Source organism: Rana temporaria, chromosome 1, assembly GCF_905171775.1.
Source record: "Rana temporaria chromosome 1, aRanTem1.1, whole genome shotgun sequence".
NCBI lineage: Eukaryota > Metazoa > Chordata > Amphibia > Anura > Ranidae > Rana > Rana temporaria.
In genome coordinates, this window is record NC_053489.1 from 563,776,361 (window position 1) to 563,797,727 (window position 21,367).

General features: G+C 42.8%; 1 protein-coding gene across 1 annotated transcript in view; it reads left to right on the top strand.

Annotated features, from left to right (window-relative positions):
- The window catches only part of LOC120921901 (plasma kallikrein-like), a 106,085-nt gene that overhangs the window by 28,909 nt on the left and 55,809 nt on the right, over positions 1-21,367 (top strand). The window contains exons 6-8 of the mRNA XM_040334406.1: positions 4,097-4,206; positions 9,722-9,881; positions 10,910-11,019. Of these exons, the coding sequence (XP_040190340.1) occupies positions 4,097-4,206; positions 9,722-9,881; positions 10,910-11,019 (380 nt within the window). The remainder of the gene's footprint in view (positions 1-4,096; positions 4,207-9,721; positions 9,882-10,909; positions 11,020-21,367) is intronic.

A 21,367-nucleotide genomic window follows, 5' to 3' on the forward strand; every position in this document is an offset into this window, starting at 1 on the left:
ACATCCTTACAGGATGTCTCCAACTTACAAGCGGACTTCAATGCACTGTTTAATTGGGAAACTACAGTATGTGCTAAATGGGGAGATATGCACTTAGGGGATGAAAATGCATGCGTCATACATACTAGGAGGAGTACAACTGGGTAAATAAAGGTGGAGAAGGATCTGGGTGTTCTGATAGATCATAGACTTACTAATAGCATGCAATGCCAAGCTGCAGCTTCCAAAGCAAGCAAAATCTTTTTTGTATTAGGAGGTATGGACTGCAGAAAGAGAGAGATACATAATTTTGCCCCTGTATAAATCATTAGTAAGATCTCACCTAGAATATGCAGTTCACTTTTGGGCACCAGTTCAAAAAAAGAATATTGGGGAACTGGAGAAAGTGCAGAGAAGAGCAACTAAACTAATAAGAGGCATGGGAGAGCTCAGCTATGAGGAAAGACTAGCTGAACTGAATGTATGCTCTCTTGAGGAGATTAAGGCGGGATATGATCAACATGTACAAATACACAAGTGGTCTATATAGTGAACTTGGTATAGAGTTATTACATTTAAAGTGATTGTAAAGTCCCTTTAAAAAAAAAAAACATGTCAAACTTACCTCCTCTGTGCAGTTGGTTTTGCACAGAGCAGCCTGGATCCTCCTCTTCTTGTGTCCTTCTTCGTTGCTCCTAGCACCTCCATCCTATGGAGTGCCCCCACAGCAAGGAGCTTGCTGTGGAGGCACCCGAGCTGAGACAACTCTTTGTGTTCATTCAGACACGGAGCCTCGACCCGCCCCCTCTCTCCCCTGATTGGCGAACTGACTTTGATTGACAGCTGTGGGAGCAAATGGTGCTGCTGCTGTATCTCAACAAAACAAGAGGAGAGTTCTGGATGGCTGGACGTCGCTGGAGAGAGATGGGGCTCAGGTAAGTAATTAGGTGGTGCTATGGAGGCTGCCACACACAGAAGTTTTTTTTATCTTATTGAATAAAATGCATTAGGATAAAAAAATCTTCTGCCTTTGCAACTCCTTTAAGGTCATCACAGAGGACAAGGGAGCACTCTTTACATCTGGAGGAAAATAGGTTTAACCTCCAAATACAAAAAGGCTTCTTCACAGTAACAACTGTGAAATCTGGCCAGCTCAGTAGAGTGTTTTAAAAATGGCTTGTATTCTTTCCTAAATGCACACAATATAACTGGATACTAATATTTATAAGTAAAGTGGATGCAGGGAATATCTTATTGCCTCTTGGGGGACCAGGAAGGATTTTTTTTCTCCTGCTGGAGCAAATTGGGTTACGCTTTATAGTTTTTTTTTCGCCTTCCTCTCGATCAACTTTGAGTATAGGATTGAGTATATGGAGATTTTCTGTGTGTGTGTGTTTTTATTTTTTCTCTGGTTTAAACTGGATTGACTTGTGTCTTTTTTCAACCAGACTAACTAATGTAACTATGTCAAGCAAATCCTAATGCCTTGTACACACGATCAGAATTTCCAATGGAAAAAGTCAGACAGAATTTTTTGATTGGATATTGTGATCGTGTGTGTGCCCCATCTGAGTTTTTCCCTCGGAAATTCCGACGTACTTAGAAAGAGAGACTTGGAAATTCCGTTTGTCTGTGTGGACAGGGCCGCTGATAGGGGGGACCACCAGTCCTCCTGTAGGGGGCCCGAACAGCAGGGGGAATTGGTGTGGAGGGGCAAATACAGCAGGATACCCTTTGCAGTTCTCTTCAGCAGCTGAAAGCCAGTTTCTCCCTCTCCTGCTGGCTTTTAGATGCTGCGGGTAGAGACACAGACACAGGGCATGGTTCCTATAATTGATTCCTTGACAGCAATCCCCCTCCCTGTTCTGCCTGCTTCTGATCCCCCCATGTGCCCCCTGTCAGTGTGACCCCCCCCCCCCTCCGCAGTTACAGGCTTCCCTGTCCTGTCCTGTCCTGTAAAAAAAATAAACTATAAAACAATTATAATTAAATTGTAATAAATAATTAAAAAAAATTATAAAATAAAATAATTGCAAAATGTTCAACATTTAATTATTTTTTTATAAAATGTAAAAAAAACTACTGAAACATGGCTAATTCACAAAGGTTGTCTGTTATGTTTGTGTCCACTAATAATAATTTTAGTGAAAATATTGTCTTGATATATTTGGGGGGTGTGTGGTCAGATCTCCATAATAATGGTTTAATTTTTATTTTTTTTATTTTAATCAAGATCTCTTTTTATTAATATTTTCTTGTGATCTCCATATATTTTTTGGTCAAGTTACCACAACAACATTATTACCTTGTATTTTTTTTTACTTCAAGGAGGTTGGTTGGTGTCCCTTGTTAATTTGACATTGTATTTTTTTTAAATGTACCTGACTACAAACAAACTGTCCTTTAACCACTTAACCCCCGGACCATATTGCTGCCCAAAGAGTACTTTTTGCAATTCGGGACTGCGTCGCTTTAACAGACAATTGCGCGGTCGTGCGATGTGGCTCCCAAACAAAATTGACGTCCTTTTTTTCCCACAAATAGAGCTTTCTTTTGGTGGTATTTGATCACCTTTGCGGTTTTTAGTTTTTGCGCTATAAACAAAAATAGAGAGACAATTTTGAAAAAAATTTATATTTTTTACATTTTGCTATAATAAATATCCCCCAAAAATATATAAAAAAACATTTTTTTTCCTCAGTTTAGGCCGATACATTTTCTTCTACATATTTTTCGTAAAAAAAAATCGCAATAAGCGTTTATTGATTGGTTTGCGCAAAAGTTATAGTTATTTTTTTACTAGTAATGGCGGCGATCAGCGATTTTTTTTTCGGTATTGCGACATTATGGCGGACACTTCGGTCACTTTTGACACATTTTTGGGACCATTGACATTTTTATAGCGATCAGTGCTATAAAAATGCATTGAATTACTATAAAAATGCCACTGGCAGTGAAGGGGTTAACACTAGGGGGGGGGGGGAGGGGTTAAGTATGCCTGGGTGTGTTCTTACTGTGGGGGGGGTGGCCTCACTAGGGGAAACACTGATCCTCTGTTCATACATTGTATGAACCGAAGATCAGCATTTCCCCTGCTGACAGGACCGGGAGCTGTGTGTTTACACACACAGCTCCCGGTCCCCGCTCTGTACCGATCGATCGCGTGTGCCCGGCGGCGATCGCGCCCGCCGGGCACACGCACGGGAGTCGGGGGCGAGCGGGGGGGCGCGCGCGCGCCCTTAGTGGCAGCTGGGAGAGAGGACGTTATACTACGTGCTCTCGCCCAGCCGAGCCAACTTGCCGACGTAGAATGGCGGTGGGCGGTCGGCTAGTGGTTAAAAAAAAAAACACATAGAAAAGTATTTTAAGTAAATAAAATATGCATTTATTCTGGGTAACAAAATAGCCTTTGGACCCCAAGGACCCTCAAGTGTATGGAAAATAAAATTGGTATCTTGAGGAGTCCATATAATTGGGAGCACATTCTGGTCCACAAATCCCAGAAATCAGGAACAGCCGCATATGACCACCACTCTGACAGCTAGCAGGAATCTTCTCCCTGTGCCTCCTGTTAAAATGTTAAAAAAACAGTGTAAAAAAAATTAATTTGTTTTTTTTAAAAAAATGTGTTCTGTGAATGGAAAACTACAAGTCCTGACAGCCTTCGTGGCTGTTGGCTTGTAGTTCCCGATGAACTATCACAGCACTGTGAGCTGGATAAGGTACGAGCAAGCAGATACACCGACAAGTCTGTGGGAGTCCTGCAGGAGCTCTACAACAAAAAACAATAAATGACCATTTTTCTACCTGCTACATGCAAACTTATCTTTTAAATAACAATTTTTGCGGTTTCGGTAGTGAAATGCCCATTACACCAGAGTCGTGGATGCATTCTGTTAAAATGTTTAGTTGTGAAATATATATTTTTTACCTGGAAATTATTTCTGAGGCTAGGTTTGTTTTATTTTTTCATACATTTTTATCACTGTGTTTAACTCTTTCAGTATATTTGAAATGCAATTTTAACATTGGAAAGTAAACTGTATACAGTTCCTTGTGGCAATTGTCTTCTGTCTTTCTATGGTGGTGCATGTCTTAAACTGTCTTTTTTCTCCAGCAACATGTGTTACCTAAAGTATTCTGGGAAAGGAACACCGACAAAAATAAGACATCTGGCCAATGTCATAACTGGCTTCTCATTAAAGTCCTGTGGAAAATCTACAATAGGTAAATGTCACATTTTATGGATAAACATGTCATTAAATAGTGGTAACTATGGGGGTGGAAGCATGCAGGAACAATTAACCTGACATATATTCATTAATGAATAGGAAACAGTGTATGGTTTCCAAGGAGATGTCAATGCCTTATTGATGAGCAACAACTTGTAAGTGACTTATGGCCTTGATCACCTACCGTGACCCAAGTTATTGCTGATAACTTCATTTATAAGCAATACCAAAATCTATTTATCTTGTCACAGGCTACTGTATGTCATTATTTGACACAATGGTTAATCTATAATTGAAGATTAAAATGTCTTCTAGTGAGGTCTCATCTTAGTGAATGACCAATGTGTACAGTGTGATAGGAATTGCAGAATGTGTTCTGAAAGCTTGTGACCCATGATACAAAAGCAGTCAAAAATAATTTCTGCATTTGTATGTTAGTTGGAGCACACTGATGAGATGTTGAACAATGTGGATGTAATTAGCTCTAAGTGGTTGTCAGTAAAAAAAATAAAAAAAAATAACATGAAATCAATGCAATGTTATGTCAACTGATTGAATCACTTTTTGAAAATACGTGAAATGGACTAAACCTTCTGTTTTGGCAGACTGTATAGGACATAGCCACCAAAGTCCATTTACACCTGGCTACTCATAGAGCTCAGTGGGATCTGCAGTGCCCCCTCTGCTTGAATTGAGTGGACATGGATGTGACATCTGTCCCTCTAAGCTCTGATCAGCAGGCTCTGCGCTGTGTGAAAGGGGCCTAAGGGCTCTTTCACATGGGCGGACCATATGTCCGCTTTTTCATCCATCCGTGTACAGATGAAAAAGGGACATACATTGGTCCCTATGAGATTGCGGGTGTCAGCGGATGAACATACATTCACACCTGATCTCACCCGGTTCCGCAATCCTCCGATTCTGCTATTTTTCCATCCGTCTGTGGATCAGATCGGGTGCACACGGACAGACGGTCCATGTTAATCCGATCCACCCATAGAGGAGAGCGGAGAAAAGACAGGGCGATCCCGGAACAGTGTGCGGGGACCGCCCTATCATCCGCCGGCTCAGCGGGGATCAATGGAGCGATCCCCACTGAGCAAGCGGAGGTTCATGGGGCAGATCATCACTCATCCGCCCTGTGTGAAAGAGCCCTAATGGTCCTTTTGCACAGGTGTTATCAGTTCAGTCACATTTTTTGCTAAGAAACAACTGATGAATACGGATTCACGTTACATCAGTTTGCACATCTGTCTTTAGTTCAGTTTACCTCAGATTGCACTTCAGTACAGTTCAGTACAGTTTACATCAGTTTACACTTAAGTTCAGTTATTTTTAGTTCAGTTTACATCGGTTTAAATCCATGTTTGCATACATTGAGCTGGATTCACGTAGCTCGGCGTATCTTTTGGCCGGCGTAGCGCATCTCATATGCGCTACGCCGCCGCAAAACAGGGAGCCCAGAACAGTATTCTGAAAGATCCCGCGCCGTACGTTGCGCCGGCGTAGTGTAAATAGGCCGGCGTAAGCCCGCCTAATTCAAAATAGGCAGGTAGGGGGCGTGCTTCATTTAAATTAGCCATGACCCCATGTAAATAAATTGCCGTTCGTACGGCGCATGCGCGCGCATGCCCAGAATCACGTTGCATATACTCCCTAAGAAACGTCGGGGCAATGCTTTCGACGTGAACGTAACCTACGCACAGCCCCATTCATGTACCACTTACGTAAACAACGTAAAATTCGACCGCTGTTCCGACGTCCATACCTTAACATTGGCAGCGCCTCATTAAGCAGGGATAACTTAAGCCTTACGTAAATGGCCTAGCGGGCACAAGTACGTTCGTGAATCGGCGTATCAAGCTCATTTACATATTCTACGCGTAAATCTATGGAAGCGCCCCTAGCGGCCAGCGTAAATATGCACCCTAGATACGACGGCGTACTAAGAATTACGTCGGTCGGATGAAGCAGGATTTCAGGCGTATCTAGTTCCCTGAATAGCGCGCATAGATACGACGGCGCATCTTTCAACTTACGCGGCGTATCAATAGATACGCCAAACGAAAAGTCTACGTGAATCTAGCCCTTTGTTTTTAGTTTTAGCAGAAACTAATCATAGGCGACAAAAGTATAGTCAAAAAATGTTTCTTGCCTAAAAACAGATACAAATGAAACAGATGTAAAGGAGCAACACCGGTTTTCATCCGTTCAGATCCGTTTAAATAGAAAAGGATACAGCCTTGTTCCATTTAAAAAAACAGACCTGAACTGACATGGATATAAGAGATATAAAAAAGACATAAAAAGAGATATAAAAACAGATGATCATTCATTTACATCTGCCCGCCAATAGACATGTCTGCAAAACTGACAGGCTGAATGCCCATGTGAAAGGGCCCTTAACACTTCTCACTGTCTTGGCCCTGAGCCACCTTATATCCTTGGATTGAGCTGTTATGTGATGATCTGATCACTAGCAAACACCAAGCAGCTGGTCCTGCTGTTCTAAAGCCAGTGATTAGTTCATTACTGTTATGTAGTTATCTGTTTAAAATGCGTGGATTGGGATAATGCTTGGTTCATTGTTATGGTAGAGGATCGCGTTGGGGCTAGCCTATAGTGTCCTAAGTGGCTTTAGGGTGTCTTTGGAGTGTATAAAATGTCATCATCTGTGAGCTTCACTAAAGTAACAATGAAATAAAAAAAAACAATTAAATGTATTAAAATGTAAAGAAATTTGTTGTGATGTAATAATTGCCTGCCTTCCTTACTACGGTGGTAAAGCTATTTACACACTAATGCCTCGTACACACGACCGGTTTTCCCTTTGGGAAAACTGCCATGAGAGCTTTTGACTGGGAAAACTGGCCAAGTGTATGCTCCATCGCAGTTTTCCCGACGAGAAAACTGCAGAAAAAAAAAGAGAACCAGCTTCCTTTTTTCGTGTCGCGATTCCTGGCTGACTTTTTCCCATCAGGAAAACCGATCGTGTGTATGCGTTTTCAGAGGGGAAAAAAAATCGTGCATGCTCAGAATCAAGTATGAGACGGGAGCGCTCTTTCTGGTAAAACTAGCGTTCGTAATGGAGATATCACATTCGTCACACTGCAAATTATTGCATCGTTTAATGCAGCGCATATAAAGCGTGGATCGTCTTTCATCAAACTTTTACCAACACGAGGATCAGCAAAAGCAGCCCAAAAGGTGGTGCCGTTGTACTGCCCTTTGGCTAGTAAAGATCTCAAATACATGAATGCGATAGGAGTTGTCCAATAAACAAGCTGTAAGGTGAGAAGTGATACAGAAAGCTGAAATTATGAACTGGGAAATATGTGTCACTGTGGCATACCTAGCTTATTTAACGCCTGAGGTTGATGATTTCTTAACACTTACCTCCAACACATTGTAATGGCACAATAATAGCCAAGGAAAACATGAAAGCAGTGCAAATTTTCTTAAAAATAAATAAATTATTTAATGATTTGAAAACCTGGGAATAATAACAGCATGTTAAAAAAAATAAAGTTCAAGCAATTAATATAAGTGCACCGTGATGTGGCATGGGGATAATGGCAACATGCTTTTAAAGAGATATTAGTAGTCCAAGCCTGCATAGAAATCTCAATGGGATTACAGGAAGTCACACCGATGTCAGATCACATCTAACTTAATTAAAGTGGAAGTAAACCCTTCAATTTGATAGTTACAAAAACAGTTAACATTCCCGGCATGCCGGAAATGCTAGCTGTCACATTTGTTTGTGCTCTCAACCAAACTGCCAAACCATCCAATGGCTGGTTTCATAACAGGTCACATGTATGAAACATGGCAGTTGCAGATTAAACAGAGGTCAAGATGGCCGCTTCCTTGGCTGAAAACGATAGGAGGGTTTACTTCCACTTTAAAGCTGGACAAAGCACACTGAAGCCACATCTAGAACTCTCCCTCTCCAAAGTTTCCACCAATACAGGCTTGATTATGGAGATCTTGTGGCTCTAGGTGGGGCTGCAGAGTGCCCTGTCTGGCTTAGAAAATTTTGATGTGATGCAACAATGCCAGTGTGTGGCTTCCTGCTTTCCTGTCATGTTTTTATAGTGACAGATCTTCAAAGGACAACATTTTAGTAATATGGTACTCAAAGTGCCCAATGTGGGCACTGCAAAACAAATATTGAAGTGTACAGCTGTTTTTAAAAACCCAATTTAAATCCAGACAGGTGACAGCTCTACATTCCAGCTACAGCAAAGACCAAACCTACACATCCTTCAATAATACAGAATATTAACACAACCTGTCAGGGGACTGACAATACATATCCAGACAAAATCAGAGACTGATAATAAACATCCTGCTGAAAGCAGAGACTGACAATAAAAATTTAGCCTATATCAGAGACTTATGGACGATGGGAGACTTATGGACGAGTGGTTTTCCCATCGGAAAAAAAAACAATGGTTTTCCCGATGGAATTCCGCTCAAACTTGTCTTGCGTACACACGGTCACACCAAATTCCGACAGTCGAAAACGCGGTGACGTACAACACTACGACGAGCCGAGAAAAAATAATTTCAATGCTTCCAAGCATGCGTCGACTTGATTCTGAGCATGTGCGTTTTTTTGCGTGTTGAAATTGCATACAGACGAACGGTTTTCCCGCTAGGATTTTTCCTGATGGGAAAAAATAGATCCTGCTTTCTTTTTCCGGCAGTTTTCCGACTGGAAAAAGTCTGATGGAGCATACACATGGTGGGGATTCCCGGCCAAAAGCTCTCTTCTGCCCTTTTCCGACGGGAAAAACGGTTGTGTGTGTACGGGGCATGACAATATGCATCCTACTGATACCAGAGGCTGCAAGTACCTATTCAGCATATAGCAAAGATTTACAATGAGCAGCTCATTGGTACCACAGACTGACAAATCGAACAGAAGCTTATTGGTCAGCAGTGAGGAGGAGTCAGCACTGTCTGACACTTTACAGTGACATCTGCTAACTACTCTTCTTGGCCTGCATTCGACTTACTGTTATGCAGCAAACTCACCCCTGGCTAGCATCACTCAATTGAAATGCTTCCCAAAAGTGACTGCAAAGTTCTGAGTCCAATGTGTCAGAACTATGCAAGAGACACCATCATAAACCAAATCAAACAGCCTGATTAAAAGATCAGTGGCGACCAAAGCAGTTTGCCTTAATAGACAGTACCCAGGGTGGACATCTCTTCTGCCAGGTACGACTCTGGTGTGCATTGTTTAACAGAAGAGTGTAAATCAAAATATTGTCTGGAAAGTATTGCAAATCATTTTGGTAGGTAGGTAGAACATATGTTATACAGTATGTATTTAAACAATATATTTACTGGTTTGCTTGGAGTTCAGATTTCATTGCAGTGAAATCCTATATGGAACACAACATCAGATCTGTAATGCTAAAGTGTGTCTAGGCTTCAATAGCTTAAATGTACTTAGATTAATGCTGTTTTCTTTTACCCATTTTTTTTTTGTTCCTTAGATTGCCAAAGAGATCTGTTTCAGACATTGGAATTTTCGGGAGAAACTCTCACAAGTGTGCTTGCCCCTGACGTAAATATGTGCCAGAAGATTTGTGCATTCTATCCAAACTGTTTATTTTTTACATATCTAACAAAAGACTGGCACGAGCCATTGAACAGGTTGGTAATGATCAGGAGACATTCATCATTATGACAGTTTTATTTTAGTTGAGTTAAATGTCAATATTAACTCTGCTTAACAACTTCAGCCCCGGAATGATTTGCTCCCTTAATGACCAGTCCATTTTTTTGAGATATGACATTGCATCGCTTTGATTGACAAATACGTGGTCATGGGACGCTGTACCCAAACAAAATTGATGCCCTTTTTTTCAAACAAAGAGAGCTTTCTTTTAATGGTATTTGATCACCTCTGCGGTTTTTATTTTTTGCGCGATAAAAAAAACAAAGAGCAAATGAAAAATGTAAACATAAAGCAAATAAATTAAAACTCCTCCTAACTTTTACTTGGAGGCTGCAGGATATTGCTAGAACCTGAAAAAGTATATATTAGTTAAAAAAAAAGATGCATTATTTGTGTGTTGTGTTTTTTACACTAACCAGTTCACTAAGGTGGGATTGACAATCAAATTGTCCCCCATGGGAGGAAGGTAGAGAAAGATTTTCACCGCTCCAGGTGAGCCTTGTAGATGATCAGGGACGGTCGGATTACCAAGGTGTTGGCGATGCAAGTAGCAATAGCAATGAGAAGAGGAAAATGGACAGCCGCACTCCGGAAAAACTTTTAAAAGAAAGTTGTCTTTATTAAGCACTAGTTAAGTGTGAAACGCGTCGGCTGTCCTGTTTTGTGGTTGCGGTGACTGTACATGTTCTAGCTTGAAAATAAAGACAACTTTCTTTTAAAAGTTTTTCCGGAGTGCGGCTGTCCATTTTCCTCTTCTCATTGCTATGGGAGGAAGGTAGGTGGGGCTTGAGACCTCCCTCCCTTGCTGACATCCCCATAGGCCCTGGGGATTTCAAAGAACCTAGTACCTGCCAGAAAGTGTGAAACAATGTTTTTTTTTGTTGAACCTCTCTAAAAGTGCGCCAATGCTAAAAAGTCTGTGAAGTTGTGTGGTATATACAAATTGATATATTTACGCTTTATTAAATTTTAACATTAACCTACATTTACTTTGCCCTCTTAGAAATCGCTGTTATATTAGGACATCCAAGGATGGACAACCAACTGAAGCATCCATCAAAGACAATGTTATATCAGGCTTTAGTCTCGCATCCTGTAGAACTAGACCTTTAGGTATGAACAAAAACAAATAACTGGTGGAATTTAGCTTTTTTGCCAAAATGCATTGCAGACAATTTGCCAATTTGCTTTAAATGGCTCCTAAGGGTTACTCTTTTAACTATCCCTGCACCTGGTGTAGTATCAGAGAAATGCTTTCCTGTACATTTTGAAATCATCCCTAATTTTACTTGATACTCTTCTTAAGCTGCTATGCAAAAAAAAAAAAAAAAACATTGGATTCACCTTTAAGGGGAGTTCCAGCCAATATTTATGTTTATTAAAAGTCAGCAGCTACAACAAGTGTAGCTGCTGGCTTTTAATAAACAGACACTTACCTGCTCCAGCGTTTTAGCGACGCACCGGCCGGGGCTCCGCTCCTCTCCCCCCCTCCCCGGCCGGCGTCTTTATTGTCACTGTGGGCACCCGGCCGTGACAGCTTTCGGCTTCACGGCCGGGCAGCCACTGCGCATGCGCGAGCAGGCTAGGACCTGTCACGTGTCCTAGGCGATCGCCTACAGGGAGGGGCTGCCAAAAGGCGATTAAGCTTAATCGCCTTTGCAGCCCCTCGGCGGAAGGAGGAAGTGGGACAGGAAGTCCCCTTCTCCTGAAGCCCCCCCAAAAAATTACATGCCAAATGTGGCATGTAAGGGGGTGAGGAGTGGGATGAGCGGAAGTTCCATTTTTGGGTGGAACTCCGCTTTAAAGGGGTTGTAAAGGTTTGTTTTTTATTTTCTAAATAGGTTCCTTTAAGCTAGTGCATTGTTGGTTCACTTACCTTTTCCTTCAATTTCCCTTCTAAATGTTTGTTTTCTTTGTCTGAATTTCTCACTTCCTGTTCCTCCTCAGTAAGCTTCTCTGGCTGACTAAACACCGCTCAGATGATGGTGTGAATTTTACTGAGGAGAAACAGGAAGTGAGAAATTCAGACAAAGAAAATAAACATTTAGAAGGGAAATCGAAGGAAAAGGTAAGTGAACCAACAATGCACTAGCTTAAAGGAACCTATTTAGAAAATAAAAAACAAACCTTTATAACCCCTTTAAAATCTACTAGTCCCTTATTTGAGGATGCGGCCCGGCTGACCAGAAAATGAGGGGAGACACCGCTTTAAGTGACAAACTATGAGATGTTTTTACTAGAAGTGAAAGGGTGTTTTAAGCCAGCCATAAATGTATCAAAATGTGGCTGGTTTAGCAAGAACTAGCCGTATTTGGATCCATCTAGGGCAGGGGTCAAGTCCTGGGGAAAAAAGTGTGGGAACTCACCCAAGATTCCCCACCCGCCTCAAAAAAATTTAAATTGCATGTGTGTGTTTTATGTACTACTTTTTTTTAACAAATAAACTTCCTCAGTCTGCACAACTACTCCCCCCCCATCCCCCAGTCTGCATAACTACTCCCCCCATCCCCCAGTCTGCACAACTACTCCCCCCATCCCCCAGTCTGCACAACTACTCCCCCCATCCCCCAGTCTGCACAACTACTCCCCCCATCCCCCAGTCTGCACAATTACTCCCCCCATCCCCCAGTCTGCACAATTACTCCCCCCATCCCCCAGTCTGCACAACTACTCCCCCCATCCCCCAGTCTGCACAACTACTCCCCCCATCCCCCAGTCTGCACAACTACTCCCCCCATCCCCCAGTCTGCACAACTACTCCCCCCATCCCCCAGTCTGCACAATTACTCCCCCCATCCCCCAGTCTGCACAATTACCCCCCCCATCCCCCAGTCTGCACAACTACTCCCCCCATCCCCCAGTCTGCACAACTACTCCCCCCATCCCCCAGTCTGCACAATTACTCCCCCCATCCCCCAGTCTGCACAACTACTCCCCCCATCCCCCAGTCTGCACAATTACTCCCCCCATCCCCCAGTCTGCACAACTACTCCCCCCATCCCCCAGTCTGCACAACTACTCCCCCCATCCCCCAGTCTGCACAATTACTCCCCCCATCCCCCAGTCTGCACAACTACTCCCCCCATCCCCCAGTCTGCACAATTACTCCCCCCATCCCCCAGTCTGCACAACTACTCCCCCCATCCCCCAGTCTGCACAACTACTCCCCCCATCCCCCAGTCTGCACAATTACTCCCCCCATCCCCCAGTCTGCACAACTACTCCCCCCATCCCCCAGTCTGCACAACTACTCCCCCCATCCCCCAGTCTGCACAATTACTCCCCCCATCCCCCAGTCTGCACAATTACTCCCCCCATCCCCCAGTCTGCACAATTACTCCCCCCATCCCCCAGTCTGCACAATTACTCCCCCCATCCCCCAGTCTGCACAACTACTCCCCCCCCATCCCCCAGTCTGCATAACTACTCCCCCCATCCCCCATCCCTCACAATTACTCCCCCCATCCCCCAGTCTGCACAACTACTCCCCCCATCCCCCAGTCTGCACAACTACTCCCCCCATCCCCCAGTCTGCACAACTACTCCCCCCATCCCCCAGTCTGCACAACTACTCCCCCCCCATCCCCCATCCCTCACAATTACTCCCTCAGTCTGCACAATTACCGCAACGCCCCCCCCCCCCCCCCCGTTGCACGGGGAAGAAATGAGAGAGAAGCAGAGGCAAAGAAAAAATAATTCAGGGGGGAGAGGGGGTTTTGCAGATAGCTCACGTACCTTACAACTCTGGTTAGTCATATAAGTCCATGCTGGAGGCTCCATGCAGGCTGGACTGTGGGCGGAAACAAAGGGGAGGAGGAATTTGGATTGGACAGACGGCCGAGTGGGGGATGAGCTAGGAAGACAAGCAGATACAGCCCGACTCGTGTGTGAAACAAACAAGGAGAGGGAGGATGGAAGGGAGCATTATGGCACTTTGGCGCCCCACCTCTGCAGGTGCTAGGGTGAACTGCACCCCACCACTAGAGCCGAGACTTTGTTACGGCAGCCGCTGGAGGAGGAGGAATAGGCGGACCGAGGGAGGGGAGGACAGACGCGCCCCGGTTACTATGGGAACGACGTTCCTGCTGTGGAAAAGGTATAGGAACGTCGTTCCCATGCGTTCCCGCAGGACTCGAGCCCTGATAGGGGCAGGCTGGTTGTACTTGTATATCAATCAACTTCAGCATAACCAGCCAGATAGGGGGTTTTGTTACACAATGGAAAGAGACTGTAGCCAGGGCTTTTGTATGGAACCAACACTGCTTGGGCAGCATTTAAAACAGACACCATGCTGTGGGGGGGGGGGGGGGGTGTCCAGGCAATGACTACGATATCTTCTTTTGCTGCTAATGCCTTGTCATAGACTGGACTGCAAGAGTCCATGAGTGGGACACGCAGTGGATGTATGGCCGCATACACACGACCGGTTTTCTCGGCAGAATCCAGCAAGAAACTTGATGGGAGACGTATTCTGCCGAGAAAACCTGTCGTGTGTACACTTTTCGCCGAGAAACCCCACGGGAAACTCGTCGAGCCAAAAAGAGAGCATGTTCTCTATTTCCTCGTCGGGCAATGGGAAAATTTGGCTCGACAAGTTTTTTGACAGCCGAACAAGGAACTCGACGGGGAAAACGATGTGTTTCTCCCGTCGAGTTTCTCGGATGTGTGTACGCGGCCTATGGCCATGTTTTGCTGGCCTAAACAGACAGACAGACAGACATACAGGCAGATCCTGTCTGTCTGTTCATGAGCAGGAAGACCTAAATTCACACCAGATATTACAATCTGTCCATTTAAATGTCAGATAGTTTGAATCACATTTGGTTAAGGTATGACAAAGGTGCAGCCCCCTCTGCTTTGAGTCTGATGATGCTGCTCTTTTGATGCATCATCAATGCATTTTGTTATAGGTGCTTTTAAAAGACAGCAACCCTTAAGGCAGTGTTTCTCAATTCCAGTCCTCAGGCCCCCCCAACAGGTCAGGTTTTCAGGATTTCCCTCAGATGAAAAGGCTGTGGTGATTACTAAGGCAGTGAAACTGATCAAATCACCTGTGCAAAATAATGGAAATCCTGAAAACCTGACCTGTTGGGGGGGCCTGAGGACTGGAATTGAGAAACACTGCCTTAAGGTGACATTGCATAGTTTTTGCTGCACTTATGGAAGTTTCTGCAGACATGGGAAGCCTGTGTCCACAGTATGGGTCTCTCAGAAGAAGACATGGCTAAATTAAAAGAGAGCATTCTGTGGCCAGAGGGGATTGCACTGAGAGGGCCAACTCAACATGTGCCCAAACTGGGTAGTTTTCCAGTTTGGGAGTCGGCTGTGGACTGGTGTAAATTTAATTTAACAGCAGTGACCCCAGTTACAGGAACAGACAGGCCAGCTCTTAGTGCCATTAAAAAGCCAATAAATCCCCAGAAGCAGGAGGCAAATGCACTTGCATATGGTAACACTGCTGCAAATAGAACAGTCAAATTCATGCATAAGATATTGCTAACGGATTATGTGAAAGTGTTTCTAAATGTGTTTAACTACTTAAAGCGGAGGTTCACCCTAAAAAACATCTATATACCTTTACATGCAGCATACTTCGGACAGCTACAGTATGCTGGTATTTTTTTTTCCGCTGTACATACCGTTTTATAGTTCTTTTTCTTTTCTCACTCCCGCTGGGAATAGGCATTCCTATGAAGAGGCGTAGATGATTGACGTACGGATAAGGCGCGTCACGCGTTCCGAAAATAGCCGGACTGGGATTCGGCTCTATACGGCTATTTTCGGAACGCATGACGCGCCTTATCCGCTTGTCAATCATCTACGCCTCTTCATAGGAACGCCTACTCCCGGCGGTAGTGAGAACCCGGAAGCCGGGTGAAAAAGAAAAGCTATAAGAAGGTATGTACAGCGAAAAAATAAATAAATACCAGCATACTGTACTTGTCAGAAGTATGCTGGATTTAATTTTATATAGATGTTTTAGGGTGAACCTCCGCTTTAAGACCTGGCCTTTTATGAAGCTATTTGTTTACATGTAAAAATCTGTATTCAACATTATAGAGAAAAAAGATCGCTGCTGGAATTGGGTGGGGGAAGTAAAATAAAAATGATGATGAATGTTATTGGCTGATTGTAACCAAAGAGTAGGAGCAGTAAAATAGCTAGAACTAACTTGATAATTCAACATGAACGACGAAGATTCGACAAAGCATCGAAAAACATACAAACGTTGAATCTGTCATTGAAGGCTTATGGTGTCTGTCGAAAGTTCTAAGAAGATTTGACGGAGCAGCTAAACTGTAAGACGCTGCAATCGTACATTTCCGGTCAAATGCTCGGCCCATAGGCTATAGAAAAATTCTAATGTTGGTTGACTAGTAATAATAATTAATAAATATAATTATTACTAGTCCTACAACATTAGAATTCTACTATAGCTAGCTTGTAGGCGGAACATTCGACGGGAAATATACGATCGCGGTGACGTCCAGTTTCGCTGCTTTGTCGAATCTTCTTTGAACATTCGACAGACACCATAAGCCTTCAATGACAGATTCAACCTTAATTAATTCAGATCTTTGGACGAATGCAATTTCTAACAAAAAACAAAATAAATAAAAACGAATTTCGGGAGTAACAAAATAAATGTATTTTTCGGACGAAAACGAAATTCCGAAACAAAATATTTCAGTGTGCACATGTCTAGTATCGGTAATGATTTTATGTCTAATGACAAATGTGCCAGACCTGATGATAGTTTATTTTCTTCAGAATTTGTATAAGCAGTCAAAATACCACTATCCAAAAAAGGTGGCTATAGCAGGGCAGGACCAAAGTTTATGGTGTCGTGTACCAACTGCTTCACAGTTCCTCCAGCATGTAGAAGGAGTATGTGGAGAAAATTTAGCAATCCTGTAGGGCATTAAGTACCATCTAAACAACATTTTTGGTGTCAGTTCCCGTAGGTTCACACTTCTTGTCGCTGCATATGTGATCCGGAGTGCCGTTTGCCACTTTTCAGAGGAGAATTTGGTGCTTAGATCTTTTTTCCATGCTTGTATGTGGGAAGTTTTAGTAAATACATCCTTGCTGTTAAGCAGGTTGTAAAATAAAGATATTCCTTTAGTCTTAGTATGAGGCTTGGTGTAGTACAGGGTTACTTTCCATGGTAATGTTATAGCAGTATTTAGATTGGAACAAATAAAGTGGTTTATCTGTAAAGTGTAATAATCCAAGTAAGATAAGCCATACTCTATCTGTAGGGAGCTAAAGGTTTTGGGAGCTGGTCCTATCATTGGGTCATCTATTCCCTTTATCACTTTTTCCACTAGTTACATTTAAGTTAGGTATGATGATGGATAAGCTTAGAAGTGGTAGAGTGAGTAAAGTAGTTGTAGAATTCTGGAAGGGAGTAGTTAGGAGTAATTTCCAAGCCTGAAAAGAAGCCATTATAGCAGGTGACAATGATGTAGTTTGTAGAGAGCTGTGTTGACTAGCAAGAAAGAAGTGATAGAGATGATTTCCCTGCGTTTGGTTTCTTTCAAGTTCTTTCCATCTGGTACTGTTAGCCTGAGGGAACCATGTTTTTAGTTTTGCTAAGATTGAAGAAGTGTAACAATCCTTAAGTGTTACTAGTCCCACTCCACCTGCCTTCCTAGTTGTAGCCAATCTAGAGAATGCGCATCTCGCCTTTCTGCTTTGCCATAGGTATGCGTTTACCACGATTGGGCATTTCCAAAAAAGGAGTTGGGTACAGGAATAGGAAGTGTTCTGAATAGGTATAGGAATTGGGAAAGGAGAATAAGCTTAAAGGCTGCTAAATGGCCTGACCAGGAGAGTTCGATTTTAGCTAGGCCTTAAAGTCTTGAGCGTGGTTATGTAGGAATGGGGTATAATTCGCTTTAAGGAGTTCTTTTACTCTTGGTGTTAGTATGATGCCTAAGTATTTTATCCCTGCATCGCTCCATGTATACGGATACATTTCTGAGAGTTTCTGTTTTATAGGAGGAGGGACATTAAGTCCTAGACTATAAGATTTGGTCTCATTTACTTTGTAGTAGGAAAGACAGTTAAACATTTTTAATACATGATGTACCTCCACCTCTGTGTGCATGAGAATGATGTCATCTGCAAACAAGCTGATGGTATGTGATGGGTTCTGGATCCTAAAGCCTGTGATGTGGGGGTGGTTGTTAATGTAACTTGCCAGAGGTTCCATGAGCAAAATTAAGATTAATGGCGAGAGTGGGCATCCCTGGAGAGTCCCACTCGTGATATTAAATGGGGTGGAAAGGATGCCAGAAGTGTAACCCTGGGCAGAAGGTTTAATATATAAAGCAGGGGTGCCCAACCAGTGGCCCGGGGGCCACATGTGGCCCGCAGAGCCCTCTGATGTGGTCCGCGACCTCCTGCTCTGGGAGGGAATAGAATACTGTTTTTAAAGGTCAGTTTATTACTAAAATCAGTGTGTATATAGGAATATCTTTTCTGCAGTGGTTATACGGCTGCTTTAAAACTGATCCGCAGGTGCAGATTGGTTTACCTGCGGGTTACCTGCACTGAGCCTTAGACTTCTGTTATGACCTGCAAGTTTGGTGAGCTTTCTGAAAGTGCAACAAACCTGCAGAATATAATAGAAGTCTATTGCAAAGTGCAGGCAAGCCAAAGGTAACACTGCATTGCACCCACGGTGCAGGTAAACCACAGCACATCAGTGTGAAAGCAGCCTTGGGCCCCTTTCACACGCTCAGTCTGACCAATTGGACCCTCCATTCACCTCTAAGTAGTGGCAGACATAAACTGACTTGTGTCCTAAAGTGGGCTGTGTCAATGTCTGCTCTGCATATGCAGAGCAGACACGGACATGTCATCCACTCGCTCCGCTCATTGTGGCCCGCGACCGGTTACCAAGTCACTTAAGTGGCCCTCACTCTTCAAAAGGTTGGGCACCCCTGATATAAAGCCATAATTGCTGAGAATATCGGGCCTGTAAAGCTAAAAAGTCAAAAATACTCTGGCCAAGTGCCCCTAATGGATTTGATCAGAAGCCTTCCCTGCATCTAACGCCAGAAGCAAAGAAGGCGATCTTTGTATTTTTGCATAGTTATTGATGTTTTGGAGGGGGGGGGGGGCAGAAGAGGCAGCTGCAGCGTTATAGATTTTGACTAAATAGGATGATAGTACCTGTTTGAAAGTCTTGTAGTATTCCCCATTATATCCATCCAATCCTGGGGATTTGTTGAGTGGCAGTGTATCGATTGCTTGGAGCACTTCTTGACTATTAAAGGGTGAATTTATCTGAAGTAGCTGTTCTGGGGTTAACTGGGGAAGGGACATTTTTTTTAAGGAAAATGTTAATTGATTTAGGTGTGGGTTGGTATGTATGTGGATTTTTCTCTAGGTTATATAATGATCCATAATAGTGGCTGAAGGCATCTGCTATATCTTTAGGATGGCAGTGTTTGTCCTTGGCAAGTGGGTGTATAATGAATGAATGCAGCCTCAGAGGCATTAGTTTAAATCTTTCCCCGCTCTGTTGCCATTGGCATAGTAATTCATTTTTAATTTCCTGGAGGACTTCTCAAAATCCCCCAGAAGGAGTAATCGAAGATCATAGTGGAGTACTCTAATATGCTTTTCCAGTATTCTTTTGGTGTCTTCTCTTTATAGGAGAAGTGGTTTAGCTCTCCATATGGGGGACACAGTTAGAGGATAATGAGTCTTTAATAGTCAGTACCACCGAGGCATGATCTGACTATATGATGGTGTTGATCAAGGAAGGTTGAGGTTGTTCTCGTCAAGAGCCATTGGTCCACTAAAAAAAGGTCTATGCGTGAGTAGGACGGCTGGGGTGTGGAGAAAAAGTTGAAGTCTTTCTCTCCTGCATGAAGGCCCATGCATCAAATAAGTCACTTTGGTGTATTAAGCCATGTAGTGATGGACCCACCTGGTTAGATGATGAGGTTGAGTCTATGGCTGGGTCTAGGATGAGATTAAAGTCTTCACAAATCATTAGAGATCATTTTTGGTGTGCGTGTATTTTGCGTATGAGTTTGTATGAGTTTGTTGAGAAAGCGAATAAGCTGTGGAGTTAATATCACAGATTAGTATTAAATACTGTCCTTGTGGGTCCTTGATTTCCTTATGGATCTTAAAGGAGACAGTATCTCTAATTGCAGCGAGAACACTTTTTTTTTTGAGTCTGCATTGGCAGAGAAAACATATAAGAAGCTCCTGTTAGAACAATTGGGAGGTGCTAGGCTGCTAAAATGTGTTTCCTCATGCCGCGTACAGACGGACGTTTTTTGTGATGAAAAAAAACGTTGTTTTTTAGCATGAAAAAAAACGACGTTTTTCAAACTTCATTTTCAAAAACGACGTAGCATACACACCATCGTTTTTTCCAAAAGCTCTAGCAAAGCGCGGTTACGTTCAGCATGTACAACGGCACTCTGTTCCATTCAAACTCGCGTCCTAACTTGCTTCTGAGCATGCGCGGGTTTAAAAACGTTGTTTTAAACGTTGTTTTGCCCACAAACGGTCATTTTTTATGACACAAAAAACTACGTTTTGAAAAACGACATAAAAAATTCAAGCATGTTCGAATTTTTTTGTCGTTTTTTTGAAGACATAAAACGACGTTTTGCCCACACACTATCATTTTAAATTACGTTTTTTAAAACTTCGTTTTTTTTCATCACAAAAAATGACCGTCTGTATGCGGCATGAGTGCACAAGACATCACATTTAAATTGCAGGGCTTCTTTCCACATTGTTTTCCTTTTAGCTGGATGATTAACCACTTCAACCCTGATGCCGCGTACACACAGTCGTTTTTTGTAATGAAATAAAACGACGTTTTAAAAAACGTCATTTAAAATGATCGAGTGTGGGCAAAACATTGTTTTTTGTCTTCTGAAAAACTACCCAAAAAATTCGAACATGCTTCAATTTTTTATGTCGTTTTTCAAAATGTTTTTTTTTGTGTCAATTAAAATGATCGTGTGTGGGCTAAAACAACGTTTAAAACAACGTTTTTAAACCCGCGCATGCTCAGAAGCAAGTTATGACGCAAGCTTGAATGGAACAGAGTGCCGTCGTACGTGCTGAATGTAACCGCGCTTTGCTAGAGCATTTTGAAAAAATGATGGTGTGTAGGCAACGTCATTTTTTAAAATGAAGTTTGAAAAACGTTTTTTTTTTCAAGACAAAAAACAGCATTTTTTTACAAGACAAAAAACGTCCGTGTGTACACGGCATGAGCCTTGATTAGGTGTTTACAAGTTAAAAACATTTTTTTGATAGAAAATTATATTATATATATATATATATATTTTTTTTTTCTAACACCCTAGAGAATAAAATCGTATGTACAACAACGGCGGGTGGTCCGTAAGTGGTTAAAGCAGTTGTTGCATCAAATAAAAAAAAACGAGGGCGTGGCTTGCGCTCACAAAGATGG